General features: G+C 37.1%; 1 protein-coding gene across 4 annotated transcripts in view; it reads right to left on the reverse strand.

The window, feature by feature from the left end:
- The window catches only part of RBPJ (recombination signal binding protein for immunoglobulin kappa J region), a 226,110-nt gene that overhangs the window by 58,556 nt on the left and 147,395 nt on the right, over nt 1-20,159 (reverse strand). For 3 of the 4 annotated variants that reach the window (XM_045997264.1, XM_045997265.1, XM_045997263.1), the window contains exon 2: nt 14,848-15,030. The exons of the other annotated variant lie outside the window; for it this stretch is intronic. In XM_045997264.1, the coding sequence (XP_045853220.1) occupies nt 14,848-14,864 (17 nt within the window). In that variant the 5' untranslated portion in view covers nt 14,865-15,030. The remainder of the gene's footprint in view (nt 1-14,847; nt 15,031-20,159) is intronic. 4 annotated transcript variants of the gene reach the window in all.

The following is a 20,159-nucleotide window of genomic DNA, read 5'->3' on the forward strand; positions in this document are numbered from 1 at the left end:
CTGCCTATGGAACAGAATAGCCTCAGAAACAGTACCATGCAATCAGGCAGTACATAAATGTCCATGCCTCTTCCTTAATAAAAGTACACTTGAGAGGGACGTCTGGGTGGCTCAGTGGGTTAAGCCTCTCTCTGCCTTCAGCTCAGGTCACGGTCTCAGGATCCTGGGATCAAGCCCCGCATTCATCCCTCTGCTCAGCAGGGAGCCTGCTTCCGCCCTCTCTCTCTGCCTGCCTCTCTGCCTACTTGTGATCTCTCTCTCTCTCTTTCTCTGTCAAATGAATAAATAAAATCCTTTTTTAAAAAAAGTACACCTGGGGCGCCTGGGTGGCTCAGTTCATGATCCCGGAATTCTGGGATCGAGTCCCATATCGGGCTCTCTGCTCCGTGTGAAGCCTGCTTCCTCCTCTCTCTGCCTGCCTCTCTGCCTACTTGTGATCGCTGTCTGTCAAAAAAACAAATAAAATCTTTAAAAAATAAATAAATAATTAAAAATAAAATAAAGTACACCTGAGCATCTAGCAATACTGCTAAGATGATGGACAAAGTTTCCAATATATGCCTGCTGACTTTTGATTATTATTGCTGAGGAAGTTCAAGAGTAGTAAATGTTATAATCACATGTGTATAAATGGGTACCAAAAGACATGTATAAAAATGTCCATAGCATCATCAGACATAATCCAAAACCAGAAACAACCCAAAATGCCACTGTCGAGGATCAGATAAATTACAGAATAATTATATAATAGAGTGCTACTCAGCAATCAAAGTGAACAAACTATCACCACAGATGTGATCAGCTCATCACTAGCAAAAGCCACCAGACTCAAAAAGATCCAAAACTGTCTAATTCTGTTTATATGAAATTCAAACACAAGCAAAACTCATCTGCAGTGTTCACCAGGATACAGGTTATCTTCAAAAGAGTGGTATACAGACTAAGACTAAAAGTGGCTATAAGAGGCCTTCTGGGAAGCTGATAATTTCTTTCCATATTGGTGTGCGATGGTCACACATGTATATTCACTTTGTGAAATTTCACTTTCTTGTACATTTGCAAGTTGTGTGCTTTGTTTTTGTAGATTTATTAATTTGGAAAAATATTTGTGTGTAGTATGTATAAATATATGTATCTTTAGTATTTTTGAATGAATGGCTTTTTTCTCTTTTTTGAGGAAAAAAGTTCTTTCATGGACTGCAATCCTATTTTTAACATCAAAATTTTGTAAGGTGGTGATTCTAGTCCTTAGCTACACCATTCCAAGATGTGTGTATTCCATATTAAGAAAAGTTAAATACTGGGGCTCCTGGGTCGCTCTGGCATTAAGCATCTGCCTTCGGCCCAGGTCATGATCCCAGGGTTCCTGGGTTGGAGTCCCACACAGGGCTCCCTGCTTAGCGGGAAGCCTGCTTCTCCCTCTCCCACTTCCCTTGCTTGTGTTCCCTCTCTTGTGTCTCTCTCTGTCAAATAAATAAAAATCTGAAAAAAATTTTTTTTTAAATATTAAGCCAGTGAGGACTTAAGTCCTAACTAAACTGGTCTTCTTCCCTCACCATCCAAACTGCAGATCAGATATTCCAACAATCTTCTCTCCTACTTAGTAGGCAAAAAATTAAGATCATATGTGGTCTATTTGGCAAATCACCTATCACCTTTTTATTTTTATTTTTTTTTTTTAAGATTTTATTTATTTATTTGATAGACAGAGATCACAAGTAGGCAGAGAGGCAGGCAGAGAGAGAGAGGAGGAAGCAGGCTGTCCACAGAGCAGAGAGCCTGATGCGGGGCTCGATCCCAGAACCCTGGGATCATGACCTGAGCCGAAGGCAGAGGCTTTAACCCACTGAGCCACCCAGGCGCCCCTCACCTATCACCTTTTTAAAAAATCACTAATTATGCAGTGTCTTGGAAAAATACTGATTATGTACTAGGAGTGGAATGTTCCCATTATTAATTTTAAAATTGGCTTCCTTTGCCTATCTCATTTAAAACTGAAAAGAGGAAGGAGGGAGAGTATAATTGTTTTCCTAGATTCTGCTTCCTTTTTATTTTTATTATTTTTTTAAGATTTTATTTATATGTCAGAGAAAGAGTGCACAAGCAGGAGGAGCGGCAGGCAGAGGGGAAAGCAGACTCACCGCTGAGCAGGGAACATGATGCAAAACTCGATCCCAGGACCCTGGAATATGCCCTGAGCCAAGGCGACGTTTAACCCATGGAGCCACTCAGGCATCCCATGGTTCCTTTTTATTTTAACCATTTAATACATATTTAAGTGCCTACTATATTTTAGGCACTGCACTAGACTTGCAACACATGGCAACAAATAAGAAACACAGTACCTAACCATACAGATTACACTGTAATAGCAGCTAGTAGAGTACTGGCACAGGCTAGGAACTGTGCCCACATCATTTCAAATTCATACACCTATCAGTCTCATAAGGTGGATGCTATTATCCTCATTACACAGATGAAGAAATTAGCTTAGAAACTACCTTGCCCAAGTTTACATAATGGTAAATTTTGTTCAAAATGTAACTTGTTTTAAACAAAACATAACATGAACTTTGCTCATGATTTTCCATATGCTCTGCATTAAGACAGAATTTAATTACAGTTCAATTCTGGAAACCAACATGTGAAGAGAGTGCCTGGGTATGAAGTTTTCTTTAAAAGATTATTTATTTATTTATTTATTTATTTATTTATTTATTTATTTATTTATTTGAGAGAGAGAGAGACAATGGGGGGGGAGCAGAGCTGGAGAAGCAGACTCCCTGCTGAGCAGGGAGACTGATGGAAAGGGGCTCAGGGGATCATGACCTGAGCTGAAGGCAGATGCTTAACTGACTGAGCCATGGAGGTGCCCCTGGAGCATGAATTTTTATGACAGACTCTTAAAGAGCAGTAACTAATTCTAAAACTTTCTATGATACAAGATTTGATTTGCTTCAGTGAGGGGGTCAACAAAAAACCTGAAAGTTCAGAAAACTTTAATTACCAACCTAATATTTCAGCTACTGACTAAAAAAAGTAAAAAAAAATGCTGTCTGAAGTTATAAATACATAAACTTTAGGAAATCTAAAGACAACTACCGTGGTAGTCATACCTGAGCTACTACACACGTATGGACAGACATGTGTGCACATCTATGTATGTCTTAATTGGACAATTACTCTTGCATTTTTCTTGCACAAGGGCAAATGTTACAATCACAAAGGGAACTGTGAGAGTTTCGTGACTCTACTATTTACACTATCAATCGTAATTCTGCAAAGTACATTTTTTTCTTAGTTGAAAAGGACCAAGAATCTACACAGACATCTTCAGCTAACAAAGTGGTTTTACATTCTTTTTTTCTGTTGGTAGAAATTATACAGACACAGTACCAGCCCAACCTCCAACAAGCCATGTTTGGCCAATTTCTTTTTTTTTTTTTTTTTAAGATTATTTATTTGACAGAGAGAGATCACAAGTAGATAGAGAGGCAGGCAGAGAGAGAGGGAAGCAGGCTCCCTGCCGAGCAGAGAGCCCGATGCGGGACTCGATCCCAGGACCCTGAGATCATGACCTGAACCGAAGGCAGCGGCTTAACCCACTGAGCCACCCAGGCGCCCCGGTCAATTTCTTAAATAGCCAAATCTCAAACACACAGTCTGGTATTCTCAAGTATTTGAATTCAGCAGTGCATCCGCCTTTTATTTTCCTTTTAAATAACCCAAACCAGAACATTTATGGATAGGATAGCCATAATAAAGTCTAACGCATGAAGGTAAGGCTCTGACTTGGGTTTTTTTTTTTGTTTTTAAATATATTATTTATTTATTTATTTAAGAGAGCAAGTACACAAGTGTAGGGGAGGGGCAGAGGGAGAGATAATCTGAAACAGACTCCTTGGGAGCTGGTAGGGGGAGGGTGGGGGGGGGGTGATGGATCCCACAGTCTTGGAGATCATGACATGAGCGGAAGTATGCTTAACTGACTGGGCTATCCAGGCGTCCCTATGACTCAGGTTTGTAACGGAGTTAAGCACTTTCAATGAAATCTGTCCCTAAGGGCAAAATAAGAGACAGCAATTATCATTTTAAAATATGTAAAATAAGACACCGAATTAAAATGGAGAATTTTAATAAACAAAAATAATAAAATCAAAATTCATATGTTTGGAATAGGGAACAATTTTTTTAATTGTTTTTTAAAATTTTTAAAAAAAATTTTTTAAAGATTTATTCATTTGAGAGAAAGAAAAGGAGCATTTGCACATCCACATGTGCATGTGGGAGGACAGAAGGACAGAGAAACCCAAGCAGACTCCATGTGGAGTCAAAAGCCCCACACAGGGATCTATCCTACAACTCTGAGATTATGACCTGAGCTAAAACCAAGAGTTGGATGCTAAACCAACTGTGCCACCCAAGTGCCCCTCCAAAATGTTTTTTATAACACCAGTGCATGAATAAAGAAATGCCTTTCTGCCTGAATGTTAATACCCAAATGATATTTCTTCCAAATTCTAACTTTGCCTTCTGTTATCACATGTCATATTAAAATAAAACTGCATTTGTGGTAATGCCAAAACCACTATGAAGAAATGGTCTTAACCACAACTCAAAGCTTAAAGAATGGCTTTCTGCCGAAGTATATCTGAGCCATGAAGTATATCTGAGCCATTATCCTGTCGCACTGCCTTCATGCACCCCCTAGGACCAAAAACACAGGACAAGCAGCTAGTATCTGCTCAAGCTTCGCAGGAGGTGTGTGGTGGGAGGGGCCCACTGGAAAGTAACACACAAGACAAGGATACAGGAGTTTATCAACCCTGCAATCTGACAGCGAACTGTTTTACGCTGGGTGGTGCTACAAGTATCTTGATACTCTTTAACAATCATCTGAGGAGCCTCTCTGCCCAAGAGACGAAAAGAAAGGTTCTGCATTGAGAATGACCGTGAAGTGATTAAAAATATCAATCACCGGTAACTTCTGGTGGTGAAGCACTAATCCAGGAAGGAGCAAAAGCTTTGGGAGTTAAGGGGTAGCAACGAAGAAAACAAGGATAACGCCTTTTATAGATGCAGGCTGAACTCTAACCATTTGGGTCATTTGTGCTATGTATTTACTCAGTATTTTGCTGTGCTATGAATTTGAATTAGGCAAACTGCAAAGCTCTTGTTAGGGTTAATTTACTAATTGTCCAGTCAACTGCCTGACAGCCAATTGTCTAATGAGAAAATAGGAGGATACCTTTTTCTTCAAACTCCACTGTAACAACTTAATTCTTAACATTCTTTTCACCAACTTCCGTATCTATGTGGTCCCAAAAGACATGCAGTTTCTCTTCTCTACAGTTATGAGTATTACTGATCTCTTCTCCTCATTCTTGCCTTCTGTCACAAGCAATTCACTGACTAATGTTACCAACTGTATTTCAAATTATCTTCATTTCCATTTCCTGATTCCGTAAGGTTAGATGAAGCTATCGTTACTACTTACATCCACAGCTTCCTAAACCGGCCTTATATATCAGAAGAAAAAGTAGATGGGGCGCTTGGGTGGCTCAGTGGATTAAGCCGCTGCCTTCGGCTCAGGTCATGATCTCAGGGTCTTGAGATCGAGCCCCGCGTCAGGCTCTCTGCTCCACAGGGAGCCTGCTTCCTCCTCTCTCTGCCTGCCTCTCTGCCTACTTGTGATCTTTCTCTCCGTCAAATAAATAAAATAAAATAAAATCTTTAAAAAAAAAAAGTAGATAACAACAAATATTTGCTCTCATTTACTTCTCATTAACAACATGAGAGGCAGGCATTCTTTCAAACTTAGAAAGGAGAACTGAAGCTCAGAAAGTCAGAAGGTAGGACCTTCCCCAACTTCTAATTACATACCAACCATACTAAGCTCAAGATAATGAGACCCACACTCTGGTCCTTAAACTGTTTATCTTCTTTGCCTTCCCCAAATAAGGACTTCTTTTCCCCCTAGTTCACTGAAGAATTAATGCCTATTTGCTTTTTCCATTCAACAAACTGCCTACCATATGAAAATTTATTTAATATTCCAGAAAAATCACTTTTTAACCTGTAAACTATTTCTCAGCAAACCAAAACTATTGAATTTCCAGGATGAGAGAATATGAAACAATGGCATAAGGTTAAATAAACCAGGGAAATCTGAAGTGTTAATAGCTCTAGGGATTAATGGAATAAAGAACCTTTAAAGAATTATAACTACGTATCCCTGTAATGGAAAAAAAATGCCAACTTGTTTCCACAATAAATTAAACATGCACAGTGGATTTTTTTTTTCAGGCCATAACTTTCATGCTGAATAATTTTTTTTTTTTAAGAGCAGAAGTACACATCAGAGAAATATGGCCAAAGCTACAAGCTTGTATTATTCACATTAATGTTGACTCAAGAGTGTACAGTATTAACATGAAGTTTTCAAATATAAGCCTAGAGACAGTGCGTGTTCACTAAACCAATAAATCAGAATAGCAAGTCATTTATTAAAAAAAGAAAAAAAAAGGCAACAGAAAAAAAATATGGAATAGTAGGTCTTAAACTCTAATATTTAGACTACTTTGAATTAAACAAAAATTATGAATAAATCAATCTAAAATAAATTGTTTTCTACACTGGAGAAAAAAATTATATATAGTCTCCCAAATAAACTGATATTAAATTTATAAGTTTTACAATGCAGAGATAAAGGGACTATTTTACCCAAGTCAAAAACCTATGATGATGACAATTTTCTCACCTTCATTAAACTACTTTTCCCACAGAAAGTGTCCTGGTATACATTACTGTTACTACTTGCTAAACAGTAGCAGTACACAACTTCAAAAAAGTGATAATCCACATTTCTGACAGACTCTGTAAGTGACATCAAGGTCTAAATGGAGGGACACGTGGGTGGCTCAGTGGTTAAGCGTCTGCCTTCGGCTCAGGTCATGATCCCAGGGTCTGGGATCGAGACCCACACTGGGCTCCCTGCTCAGTGGGAAGCCTGCTTCTCCCTCTCCAACTTCCCCCTGCTTGTGTTCCCTCTCCCCTGTCTTCCCTCTCTCTCTCTCTGCCTGCCTCTCTGTCTACTTGTGATCTCTCTCTGTCAAATAAATAAATAAAATCTTTAAAAAAAAAAAAAAAAGACCTAAATGGAGCTACAAACAATAAAACAATACACCTGAAAAGAAGTCCTCAGAAGTCCATGTTCCTTCATGTAGTTGTGATGAGTCTAAATAACAGAAAGGAAAACTTACATATACCAGGTACAGGTCTTCAGCAATTTCACCCAAGCAGTTTTGCACTGTAGTATCAATAATCAAACGCTAATATAATACCTATTATATATGTCAATGTAATGATGCAATTAACACATTTAACACCCTGGGCTTTTAAAATCACAGCAGTTCCTAGGTATGAAGGAAAGTTTAAGACTGAAGTTAGAGTTAGAGCCTTAATTCTAAGTATAATTTGAACTTCGGAATGAGAACCAAAATTAAAGGGGAGTCATTTAAATTGGTGATTTTTTTTTTCCTGGTTATCCCTCAGTGCCTTGGTTTGGTTCTAGTATTCAAGAATTAATCCTACTAGTCTGGTCATTATACTCAACAAATCTTTTAATCTGAAAGAGGAACACTACTTGTCCTGGGGTTAGCCCTCTTGACTTTTGGACAACTTGCTAGGACCTGTATTTTATATTATTTTCAACACATCCTCATTTCTCACTTGATCTGCCCAGTTTTCGGACTCGAAAGCACTGTTCACCATATTATTTTAAGTAAGAGGAATGTAGAACAAATATTCTTGTTTGTTCAGGCTGCATGTAAATGAGAGGGAGGGAGGAGCTTGTATGGTAGAAGGGAAGAAAGGAGAGAGAACACCGGAATGCAAGACAGCAGTAAAAAAGAAAAGGATTGCTTGAGGAAGTGCCAGAGCCACCAAGTTAAAGAGAAATAAAAGCGATGGAGTGTCTAGTGGCCATAAAAGGGCAACTGTCCACCTCCTAACAAACTAAATCTGGTCAATCCCAAATATGGAAATGTTTTAGTTCAAATACAGAGCTTTTCTTCTGTGGGATACAAGCACAGATCACAATCATTCTTTCCCTATAAAAAAAAAAATCTCACACTTGGAGATCTACCATTGTGAGTAAAATCTGTTGAATTATTGTATAAACTATTTCCAACTTTTGTTCCCCTGAAGTCCAGGTCTTTCCAATAAAAAAAACAACTCTAGCCCTTTCACAGTTTTTCTAGAGTTTCAGTCTCCACATATGTAAAATACAAATGTTAATTTTAACAACCTGGCGAGGTGCAGGTGGCATTTTGTAAGTCCAATACTCATTAAATGTTAGCTATTATCCACTCAAGACTTTCTTGCCTTTTTTTTTTTTTTTTTAAAGTAAGCTCCACATCAAAGCATGGAGCCCAACATGGGACGTGAACTCATGACCCTGAGATCAAGACCTGCGCTGAGATAAAAAATTGGACATTTAACTGACTGAGACACCCAGGGTCCCAAAGATTTCCTTTGTCTTTAATAGACAATTTAACTCACAAAAAAGTTCACTGATGACAAAACTGTAGAAGTTACAATCATTTCAAAATGTGATTACTTCCTGATATATCCACTCATTCTCTCCATTGGTAAACTGCCACGGCAGGACAGACGCATGTCTTAATAACCTATATTACCAAAAGTTCATTCATTTGACAAATATTTACTAAGTACCTGTTATGACCAGTCAGTGTCTTGGGGCAGAGGATATGGTAGTCAACAAAACAAAGTGTGTAACTGCAGAGGTAGGGAGGGTACGATTGAAAATTGGTTCCCAGCATCTGGAGCAAAAGCTTTTACTTCAAAAGTGCCTTCAGTGGGTTCTACGTGTTCCAAGTCACTCCAGTTTGATAACATAGTAACTGTATCTTCCCCATCCCTGCCCCAGGTCACAAGTTCTCACTCACAGATTACTTTTTCCACAAGAATTTCAACCAAAATGGAGTTTTAGTAAAGCTAAATTTCATGCATATTGATTAATCTAGCTGCTTAGCTGTTACCATCAGCACTTCTAGCACATTTTTAATCACCTTTGTCCACCCACTGTTGCAATTGAAACACAAAAGCACTCAACCAAAATTAAGTGTTTTGAAAATGCTCTTTGTCCTATCCAACCACCCCAAGATTTCCTCCCCAGGATTCCTTATAATAAATAATCAAGGAATTGGGGGAGGGGGGCGCAGTTGTCCTTTCTGATCACTATTTTCCGAAGTAGTACATTTCCAGTCATTATTTTTAAAGACTATATGCTGACATGATAGTTGCTAAAGCAATGCCTGAATACTTATAGGGGCAATGAAAACTGCTACTAGTGTATTTGCAGTTCACTCACTCTGATCTATTAGAACCTGGCTACATCACAGATCAGTGCAACTACTCCTCATTTAAGCAACAGTTTTGGCATGTGTGCACACTTTCCGGCTCACCTACAGAATATTCTCCTCATAATCACCTACCAGTTCAATACTACAAGATAGGGAACAGCTGGGTGGCTCAGTCTGTTAAGCCTCTGACTCTTTATTTCAGTTCAGATCATAGTCCTGGGGTGGCAAGATCAAGCCACATGTCAGGCTCCATGCTCAGTGCAGCGTCTGCTTAAGATTCTCTCCTTCTTGATGTGGTATACATACACAATGGAATACTATACAGCCACCAACAGAAAAGAAATCTTGCCATTTGCAACAACATAGATGGAACTAGAGGGTATTATGCTGAGCGAAATAAGTCAATCAGAGAAAGACAATTATATGATTTCTCTGATGTGAGGAATTTGAGAGGCAGGGCGGGGGGCAGGGAAGGAAAAAGTGAAAAAAGATGGGATCAGGAGGGAGACAAACTGAAGAGACTCTTAATCTCACAAAACAAACTGAAGGTTGCTGGGGGGTAGGGGGGTAGGGATAGGGTGGATGGGTTATGGACACTGGGGAGGGTATGGGCAATGGTGAGTGCTGTGAAATTGTAAGCCTGATGATTCAAAGACCTGTACCCCTGGGGCAAATAATACATTATATGTTAATAATAATTTTTTAAAAACCCACCCAACTAAACTGCCCCCAAATTCTGAACACACAGAAACAGTGTGAATTAATAAACACTGACTGTTGCTTTAAAAAAAAAAAAAAAAGATTATCTCCTTCTCCTTCTCCCCCTCCCCCGGCTCCTACATACACTCTCCTCCCCAAAACCTGAATTAAATAAATAAATCATTAAAAAAATATTTTACAAGATAAACTGACCTCCTTGTGTTTTTGAAAAGAAGATATTCCTTGATTTTCATAACAATTACTGGTATAGCATATTCCACTCTTCAATTAGGTTCATGCTTGAGATGGGATTCTAAAGTATTATTTTAGTAAGATATCCCAGATCGCAGACAAATGCAAAATAGCTTTGTTTTTCAAAGTAATGAAATATAAATTAGCTTGAGAAAGTACCCAATGCTAATAATGCTACATTTATACAAAAGATTTTTAAAACTTTGTTATTTTCAGAATCAAAACATCTTTTTAAAATCTCTCAAGCAGCTCATCTTCATTCCCAGAGGGTTTTTAACTTGTTTTTAGTAGCCAAAAGTATACTGGAACCATTTGTAATAATTAACATAGTAATTTATGATATGTTCTTTCTTCTACTCCTAGGTGTGTGTGGTTGGAGTGCCATCTGTGGCCACTGATTTCCGTTTTAGGCCAACTAAACTAGAACATAATTTAGTTTCTTTCTAAACTACACTTTAGGAAGAAAAATCTACCAAAAAAAAAAAAAAAAAACCAAGTTGCTCTCATTCTCACACATGATGATAAATAACTAAGCTAAAGGGACACAGTTCTAAAAAACAAATGCCACAAAGTAACAACATGATACCTTGTACTCTCAACAGGATAAGCAGCATGAGGTAACAAGTGGTGAGGTTGTAGTAACAGGGCTAAAATAATGTTGAAAAGCCAAGCAATGCTGTTGATAAGTGGAAGAAGAATTAGGAGAGTCTGGGAGAAGGCAACGTCAGGTTGGTGGGCGGGGGAGAGGTCTGGGGAAAACAGTAATAGAATACCTAGGCTCTTGTTTTCTCCCTTCAACACAGCAACATATGCTTGTACATACTGGTGCAAAGATAAGCAACCATTATTGGGGTACTTAATCCACTGGTGGGGGGGAGATGGTTATTAATTTATCTTCTGTAATTTCAAAACATAATTTCTAAGTTTAGTATATCATACCCAATTCATAGTTCAGAGAAGGAACTATGTATGCTTGACTCAAATTCCAAGAACTTGCAGAGAAAGATGAATTGTGCTTATCATCTTTTGGCCTCCTATTCTGGCAAATATTTCTTCCATTTTTCAACTCCCAAGTGTAGAAAACTAATATACAAATTCCATTGCTATGAAACGATTTACCAGAAATCTTCATTCTTTTATTGTTTTCTAAGGAGGACAAAACTGTATTTTAGACACAATCCTAAAACATACATAAGCTGATATTGTCCTACTTTGAAGCTTTATTTAAAATATTCACCAGGAACTCTGTGATTATCTTCAAGAAATCTGTAAAACAGATAAGCTGCCTGTTATGAAGACACTGCAGTAGGCAAAGGCACTAATAATAAATAAACAAATAAATAAATAAAAGGTCTAACATTTAACTACCCAAAATATTGCCATATATCTGATTTATGCTTTATCTTTTTGCAACATTAAACTTTTTAACTACCTTCTGATTAAAAAAACACCTATTACATGAAAAAGTCTTAACATATAAGGACTAGGAAAATGAATTGGGTGGGTTTTAGTATATATTATCAGGTTTAGGGTTTTTTTTAATTGAATGGGTCACTTTCATCAATGTAAAGTAAGAGTAAATTCCTCCTCAACTAGGAAATATTCTAAATTTCTTACCTATGAGCTTTTATAAATATTTACCAGGGCAAGCTGGGGCACCAATAATACAACAAAAAACAAAAACAAGGTCTCACATCTAATTAAATATAGCTTACCGTCAGAGGTAAGACTACCAAGCTGATAATCCTGCTTTAGATATCCAAAGTCTTTTCTGACTGAGGTCGGTTTGGCAACCTCGATTTGTAAGACTGATTTTCATCTAGGTTCTCAGCTGATCATTACCAGAACTTGGGTCTCTGCAATTCAGTACATATACATGCTCCTGGAAATAAAGTTTTACAAAAACCATATTGTGGGATATAATCATGACAACTGCTATTCTGTTCTTTTCCGCTTCACTTAATTAGGGGAGAAAGGCAACAACTTAATTACACTGACTCCAGAATGGGCTGCTACTGGAAGTCTGAAGACATGGATCTATAGAGGATAAACACCAGAATGTATGCCAAGGAGCAGTATAGTACATCACCCTATTTGATAAAACAGACTTGATTAATGCCATCCAAAAGCTGTTATTATGTTCTCCTTTCTCCTTCTACTCCTTAGATACTCTCCAGTAATAACCTTCACTTCAAAGCAAGGCGATGGCAGGGTGATCCTTGAAGGTGATAAAGAGCATGGGGTACAATACAAGCCACAAACTAGAACCTAAACTGGTCACTTCTTAGCAAAGCAAAACAAGACAGAACTAATAGTACCCGTGAGGGAGATCTGTGACTATGGTAGGCAACTACTAAAAGAACCCAATCAACATACACATAAATGGGTATATATTTTGTTTAATTCTGCATTTTAAAAATGATTTTTAAAATACTCTTTTCTACACTGACTGCACGCTGATATTTTATTTTCTATTCTAGTATGTACTCCTAATGCTGGTCATAAACCACTGAATCGATTTCTTGACCCACTAATGAGTGGGCTGAAACCTGCAACTTGAAAAACATAGCTTTGGAGACACACAAATCAACCCAGCAGGCTAAGAGGACAATAGATAAATTACAGGTCTCTATTGGCCACCTTTCACTGATGAGAAAAAGCCCAAAGAATTGAAAACATCAAATAGTGATTATTTAGCTCTAGGAAGATCATATGAGAATGTGTAAGACTAAAGAGAAGAAAAATATAATAGCACCCTCCTACTCCCCTCCACCAAAAAAACAAGTTCCTGATCTGATATGTAACAGTCATCACCACTGTTAGTCTAACAATGGCTTCCTGTGTGTATAATTTATTGATATAGGCAGACATTTAAATAGATACATATTTTATATTCACACATATAAAATGCATTAACATAAATCATATATGTATATATTTATGTTATTTTTTAAAATAGACAAATTTAAACTTTTTTTCTAGATCATTTTATACCCTGTTAAAATAATAAAGTTAAGTGTTAGATCTGAAACACAGGTCAGTTGGCCCCCAAGTCTAAGCTCTTAACCACTAAGCTATAAACCCTTCCCCACAGGTGTTCTCAACCCTAGCTGCGCATCAAGAATCTTGTGTGGAGTTAAAACAAAACAGATGCTCAAATGTTACCCCCAAAAAGAAGTATTTTAAGTAGAAGTAGCAAATGTTACGGAGAATTACATTTTGTAAACAATGTATCGAACATCATCTCTAACCCATTATGTCAGAAAAGATCTTTTTTCAGTATATGTGCTGCCGAAGCGAGCACCAGAAAAGATCTTTTTTGGAGAGCAGACACTACTGTGTGCCATCAGACATAAAATACCTGGTTGAAGTGAATGAACTACCTTGGTTAATAAGCTGCTTATTTACCTAGAAACTTGATTAGACCACTGTGATAACAAACTGGAATTTAACATAAAGTAGTTTTGTCTTAGGTTTAATAACTAAATTCCATTTAGAATTTAACTGCTGACATATCAAAGGGATCTTAACATAAGATAGCCTAAGTAATAAAAATTACAGACTGCACTAGTGTATGTCTGTTAAATTTATCTATCCATATTTAAACCATTACCTTCCCAACAAACTTTTTTGTACTAACTAAAAGATAAAAAATTCTGAACTTAATGTAACAATAAATTCTGCATTCTTCCTGGGTTCATTCACTTCCACCATCCATAAGAAAACATTTAGTAGCAAGCACACAGTATAAAATTAGGAGGTTTCCAAGATTTCAAATAATTAAAAACTAGTTTTGACTACATTAGTCAAATAAAATGTACGAACATAAAAACCTTAACAATTTTTGACAATTAAGTGGGTAATATGAAACCTAGAATTACCACTATTAGCAACCACAAATAACAGGGGGACTACATACCACAAACACATAAATAATTAATTGCATACATACAATTAGTGAAGCAACAACAATCACTGTTATGAGGGAGCCATGCATTTTTCTCTCAGAAAAATTCTTTGGAAAAGACAAAAAGCACAAACTATAAATGGTCCACGTAAGAATTATTTTATTTGGTCAAATTAAGGCTCCAACTAAATAAAGCATTCATCTATTTCCTATTCAGGCCATGAAATGACAGCACTGCAAAGAAACTAGTCTATGATGTAAACCACAAAGCTAATTACAGACCAATACATGAATAATACCTAAACTATTTGGTGAAAGAAATTACAGCCCATTACTATTAAAATCCAGGGAAAATATTTACCCCAGTGTCTTCTATAACTGTATCTCAAAGAGGGGAGGAAGGGAAGGAGAAATCACTCATCAAGCTTGTGATACATCGTTTTTTTTTTTAAACAAAATAAAAAGTACTATTACCATAAATCTATAACCACATCTATAATCTAAATATTAAAATCTCTTAAAATATGTGATAACTAAATACAGAATCATGAGCGTTCATTTTATCCATGACCCTGGGGTCACTGGGAGATTTCTAAAGCATACCTTTTAATCCACGCCATGGTACTTCAAGAACATGTTAAGGTAAGTCACAGCTTGGAACACTTCGATGCACCTCAAAACACCTCAGCCAGTGTATCTGTATCATTCTCCTTTCCTTTTGAGATCATAATGGTTCCGAAGAACTACAATGCTTCCATGTGAATGATAGTCTCATAATTTCAATGACTTAAAAACAAAAACAAAAAAATAAGGACTTAAGTGTTGGTGTGTTAAGCCACTAGTGCACTGTTAACTGCTGCCATGACTAGGAAATCAAAGAGGCTGCTGCTGCTACTCTGTTACCCTGTCATTTTTAATGTGAACCCTCAGATGAACAAGGAGTACGTGCTTCGGAGTGGTCAGAGAGACAGCTTTTGTTTTATGGAGATCCATCAAACCCCCACAAATCTCTTGCCCCAACAGATTCTTCAGTTCTTCTGAAGAAACGAAAATAACCTAAAAGACAGGTCTGAACACTTGGTAGGTGCCTATCGTATTCTGTGCTGGATGAGAGCTGGAAATCACCCACACCCCTATACAAAAGGGAACTCATTAACGAAATAGCAGAGGGTCCTGCCAAACCTGATGTTAATATTATGGAATCATTTTAATTCCACTGAAGTCATTAAACTGAAATTCCATGGAGCTCCAGTTTTTAAAGCTTACTTTTTTTTTTTTTTAAAGATTTTATTTATTCATTTGACAGAGAGAGAGATCACAAGTAGGCAGAGAGGCAGGCACAGAGAGAGGAGGAAGCAGGATCCCCATGAGCAGAGAGCCTGCCGCGGGGGCTCAATCCCAGGACCCTGAAACCATGACCCAAGCAGAAGACAGAGGCTTAACCCACTGAGCCACCCAGGTGTCCCTAAGCTTACTTTTATTAAGAGTATGCACATATCAATGGACAATAGATGGCTAACAATCAAGTTGTACTGCAGTTCTGTGACTGCCTTGGCAGGTTGTCTGTCCCCCTTTCCTCCTCGCTCCAACCCACCTTTGTTATATAAGAACATTTAAAATATTTGGTTATTAAAATGATAGGATAAAAATTTGTATGTCACATTTTAAATCTAAGAATTCACTCTTCTTTTGCCTCAAGCTTGGCACTCTATAACAATTACCAGAAGGAATAACTGAAGCTACACAAAGTAAAACTAAATTACCAATACTGTATTGCTACCAATTACCATATAAATTTGTCATAAAGCAATTAATATTACCTTAGGATGACCAATGAGGAAATGTTTAATAAAAGCAAGCCATAAAAAGGGCTTCCAAAGGGGAAAAAAAAAGTTACTGATAGAGGTCTGTTATACTCTGGGCCTGTGGAACAGCCTGTGTCACGTTAGCAGAAAAGAAATGGAAAATGACAAATCTCCCAGCTAGAGCTAAAAGGCATGTTGTAAGGAGAACGTAGAACCATTTCCTGCTTGAAAAAGTAGATTCAACTGATGAAAACCTTTCATAGTCCGATGTCAGAAAATTACGTATTTCTGAGATTCAGATTTACTGCAGGTTGTGGGGAAAGCAGATTACAAAATGTAGGTCACTCTTCAGAAAGCTAATAACAGTGGCAGGATCACATATAGGAAAGAACTCTACCAGAACAGGCAGGAAGAAACTAATGAAGAACAGAATCAAGAGACCTGGTCCAGTGAAATCATTATAGCCACAGCCATCTTTTTAAACTGACTGTTACCCCTGGACCCTTCCCACTTCAGCTTGAAGCCTTTCACAGGGTCTGTATGCATTAACAACTACCTGGAAGGACACTGTCATTTCTTCCTACATTCTGCTCCTCCAAATAAATGTGTCCTCCACCCAACTATCAGGTTAATGTTCTCAAGTACAGCTCTTCCTCCTTGCACATAAAAATCAATGTCAACTATTGGGAAATAAAGCAAGTTATAATAAATACGCTAGATAACAAAGAAAAAAGACTAGATCTGGAGCACTCGCTCATTACACCATTTAATTTTCAGAACTTCATTTTATAGAAGAGAAAATGAACACTCTGTGGTCAAGTGACTGATCCAAGAAAGCATGCAGTAAAAGAACTAGAACTTAAATCTAGATCTTCCAGGGGTGCCTGGGTGGCTCAGTGGGTTAAAGTCTCTGCCTTTCGCTCAGGTCATGATCCCAGGGTCCTGGGATCGAGCCCCGCATCGGGCTCTCTGCTTGGCAGGGAGCCTGCTTCCTCCTCTTTCTCTCTCTGCCTGCCTCTCTCCCTACTTGTGATCTCTGTCCGTCAAATAAATAAATAAAATCTTTAAATCTAGATCTTCCAGACAGAGTATCAGCACTTTTGTACTACAGTATTATTGTAGAATACTGCTGGCGAAAGGGAAGGTACTGACGCTAACACTTATAGACACTATGCCATGAACTGTGCCTAGCGCTTCATATTACTTCATCCTGATCTGCCATTCCTAAGACTGACAGGGTGTTCGCCTCCTTTTACACGGAGGAGATCGAGGCTCAGAGAGATTTAAGTAATCTGCTATGCTAATCTATCTTCCAGAAGAAATCCCATCCAACAGTTACGTTTGTTTTTCAACCTGGCCGATATAACAATAATTTTACAAAGCATCTCACTCAAAACCTAGTCAATGTGTGTAAATGAATTTGTAAACAAACTGCATACACATTTAGTAAAGCCACTAAGAATGAGGATCACATATAATCACTAAAGTCCAGAAACTCCATTTGATTCCTACAAATGACATCCAGCATTTTCATGAAGTTATTTATACACCTGAAGATCTTTTAAAGATAACTTGAAAATCACAGCAGATATCAATATAAATTTTAGGTGACCAAACAAAAATGAACATGAAAGATATTGTCCTTAAGAGGGTACATTGCTGGGGTGGCTGGCTGGCTCAGCTGGTAGAGCCTGTGACTCTTGATCTCAAGTCATGAGTTCAAGCCCCACATTGTGTGTGAAGCCAACTCCAAAAAAAGAAAGAAAAAAAAAAAAAAAGGACTACGGCCACATTTTTCCAAATGGGCCCTGTCCCTTAAAGTGCTACCAGTATTAGCCTCAAGGGAAGAGAAATTTATTAGCTGAGGGAGGTGAGGTCATTCAGTCTGGTTATCACTAATTAAAAATGCAAACAAAATAAAACAGAACAACAACAACAAAAGCAGATGGACAGCTTCCTTCAGTGCTTCAAAACATTATTAAACTAAAAGAGAAACAAAAAGCACTGAAAGAAATCCCCCAAATTAAGAACAGGAAACTCCTAAGCAACTTCAAATTTGAATGGAAACCATGCATGGAAACCATGTATCCACATTGCATGCCACTATTTGGTAACAAGTTAGATGACTCAAAGTAACCATTTTTTAAAACTGCTGAAACAAAGTGTTATGGAATTATTACATTTAACAGTCAAACTATTATGGTAAAAAACCTAAAGGGTCTTTTAAAAAATATCTTCAGTAATAGCACTAAACCTTCTGCAGAACTCATTTTATTAATGTGCCAAATAACGGATTATAATAGGAATGCCCATTAGAAAATCTGATGCCCAACCACATACCTTTTAATTTCAAAATTAATGTGTATTAAAGTCTATGCATCTGTCTACAAAACATTTCACTTCTTATAAAAGAGACAAATACATTTCCATGCAAACTGTTACAGACTCCTTCACTATGCTATGTCCAATAGGGTAGCTGCTGTCTTTATTGTTCTAAGCCCATTATCTAACTTTCAGAGACCTGGAACACACTAGGCACCAATGATCTAAGTACGTGAAAATGTTATACACCCCATTTTGGATACATGACTGACAACTAAAAAAAGAAAGTTCATGATATGCTCTAAAACTAACAGGCACACAAGTATTTGAGTGAATGGAAGAAAATATTTAGGAATGGTTTATACATGCTACAATGACAATATTAAGAACAGAAGACGGTTTAACACAGAACACCATTTGTGACGAATGAATTTTGTTTTGTTTGTAACTACTGAATATTTACCATATAACGCTTCTGAAGGTAGATCAGCACTACTGCTGATAAAGATAAAGAAAAGATAAAGATAAAGATACTGCTGATAAAGCATAAACTTTAGAAATTTAGAAATAGATACCACTAACTTGAAATTTTTATGTGTTTATAAACAGCCTCACATAGTAATCTGAAATGACAATAATGAATGCATTCAACATTACTAAGAAAGGACTAGGAAGTTCTTTCTGACAACCTAAGAACAGTGAGATTATGGCATAACCATACAATGGAAATTATAGTCAATGATATTGAAATCTGGAACGTAGTAATACACTAATTATATATGGTTACTTAACCATACATAGTTATTTTCCCACATTAGGTATGTCTGTATATATTTATATATTTAACATAGAATATTGCAAATATATTTATAAATATCTAAGTTCCATGAGATCAGGAACCATTTCAGACATACCGCCAGCACTTACCACAGTGCCTTGAGAGAGGTGTCTTCACATAGGTGACTATTTAAAGCTTGGTGGTTAGAAAAAAGGACTCTGAATAAAAGACTGCCTGGTTTTGAACTGAATCCCAGAATCACAACTTAGCTATGCAATTTCAGGCAAGTTAATAATCACTAGGCACCTTAGCTTCTCCTTTTGAAAAACTGGGATAAAAATAAAATTCATGTAATGGAAGAAAACAATGAGTTAATACATGTAAAGGCTTTAGAACAGTATCTGGCACATAGTGGTACGCCAATGAATGGGAGATGGGGTGGAGAAAGAGAGGCAGTGGGTTCCCAAATACCCAAGTAAATGAATGAATATGTCTTTAAAATATAGACAGAAATGCTAGAAGCATATACGAATATTAAATAGCTTTTCAAACTCTGCTTACCATAACCAAAAGTAGATTATTCCATAACAATCTGATACACACTCCAATAGATACACTGTATCTTATTCTGTCATACATTTATTTAAATGCTAGTTGTAACCCACTAAGTTGATTTCATGACAACTAGCAGGTCACTTTCTAAGCCATGGACTCCTAAGTTCTTTATTTTTGTCCTTCAACTTCATGTTTATAAACACGGGGCAAGAATATTTACCCATTAAACGAAGAATCTAAGGTCAGAAAACATTCCAAAAAAGTCTTTGTCACATATTTTTGTTTTATTTTTCCTAAATTCTACTCTTTACTCTTAAACCACCAAAAATTTTAACAGAAAATGTTTAAGAGATTAAAACCTGATACAGAAATGTGTCAGCTTTTAACACATACCTAGGGAGACTCACTCTTGAAAAAATTAAATTTGGGCAAGAGAGGAACACTAAATTAAGAAA

This window comes from Meles meles, chromosome 2 (genome assembly GCF_922984935.1).
Source record: "Meles meles chromosome 2, mMelMel3.1 paternal haplotype, whole genome shotgun sequence".
NCBI lineage: Eukaryota > Metazoa > Chordata > Mammalia > Carnivora > Mustelidae > Meles > Meles meles.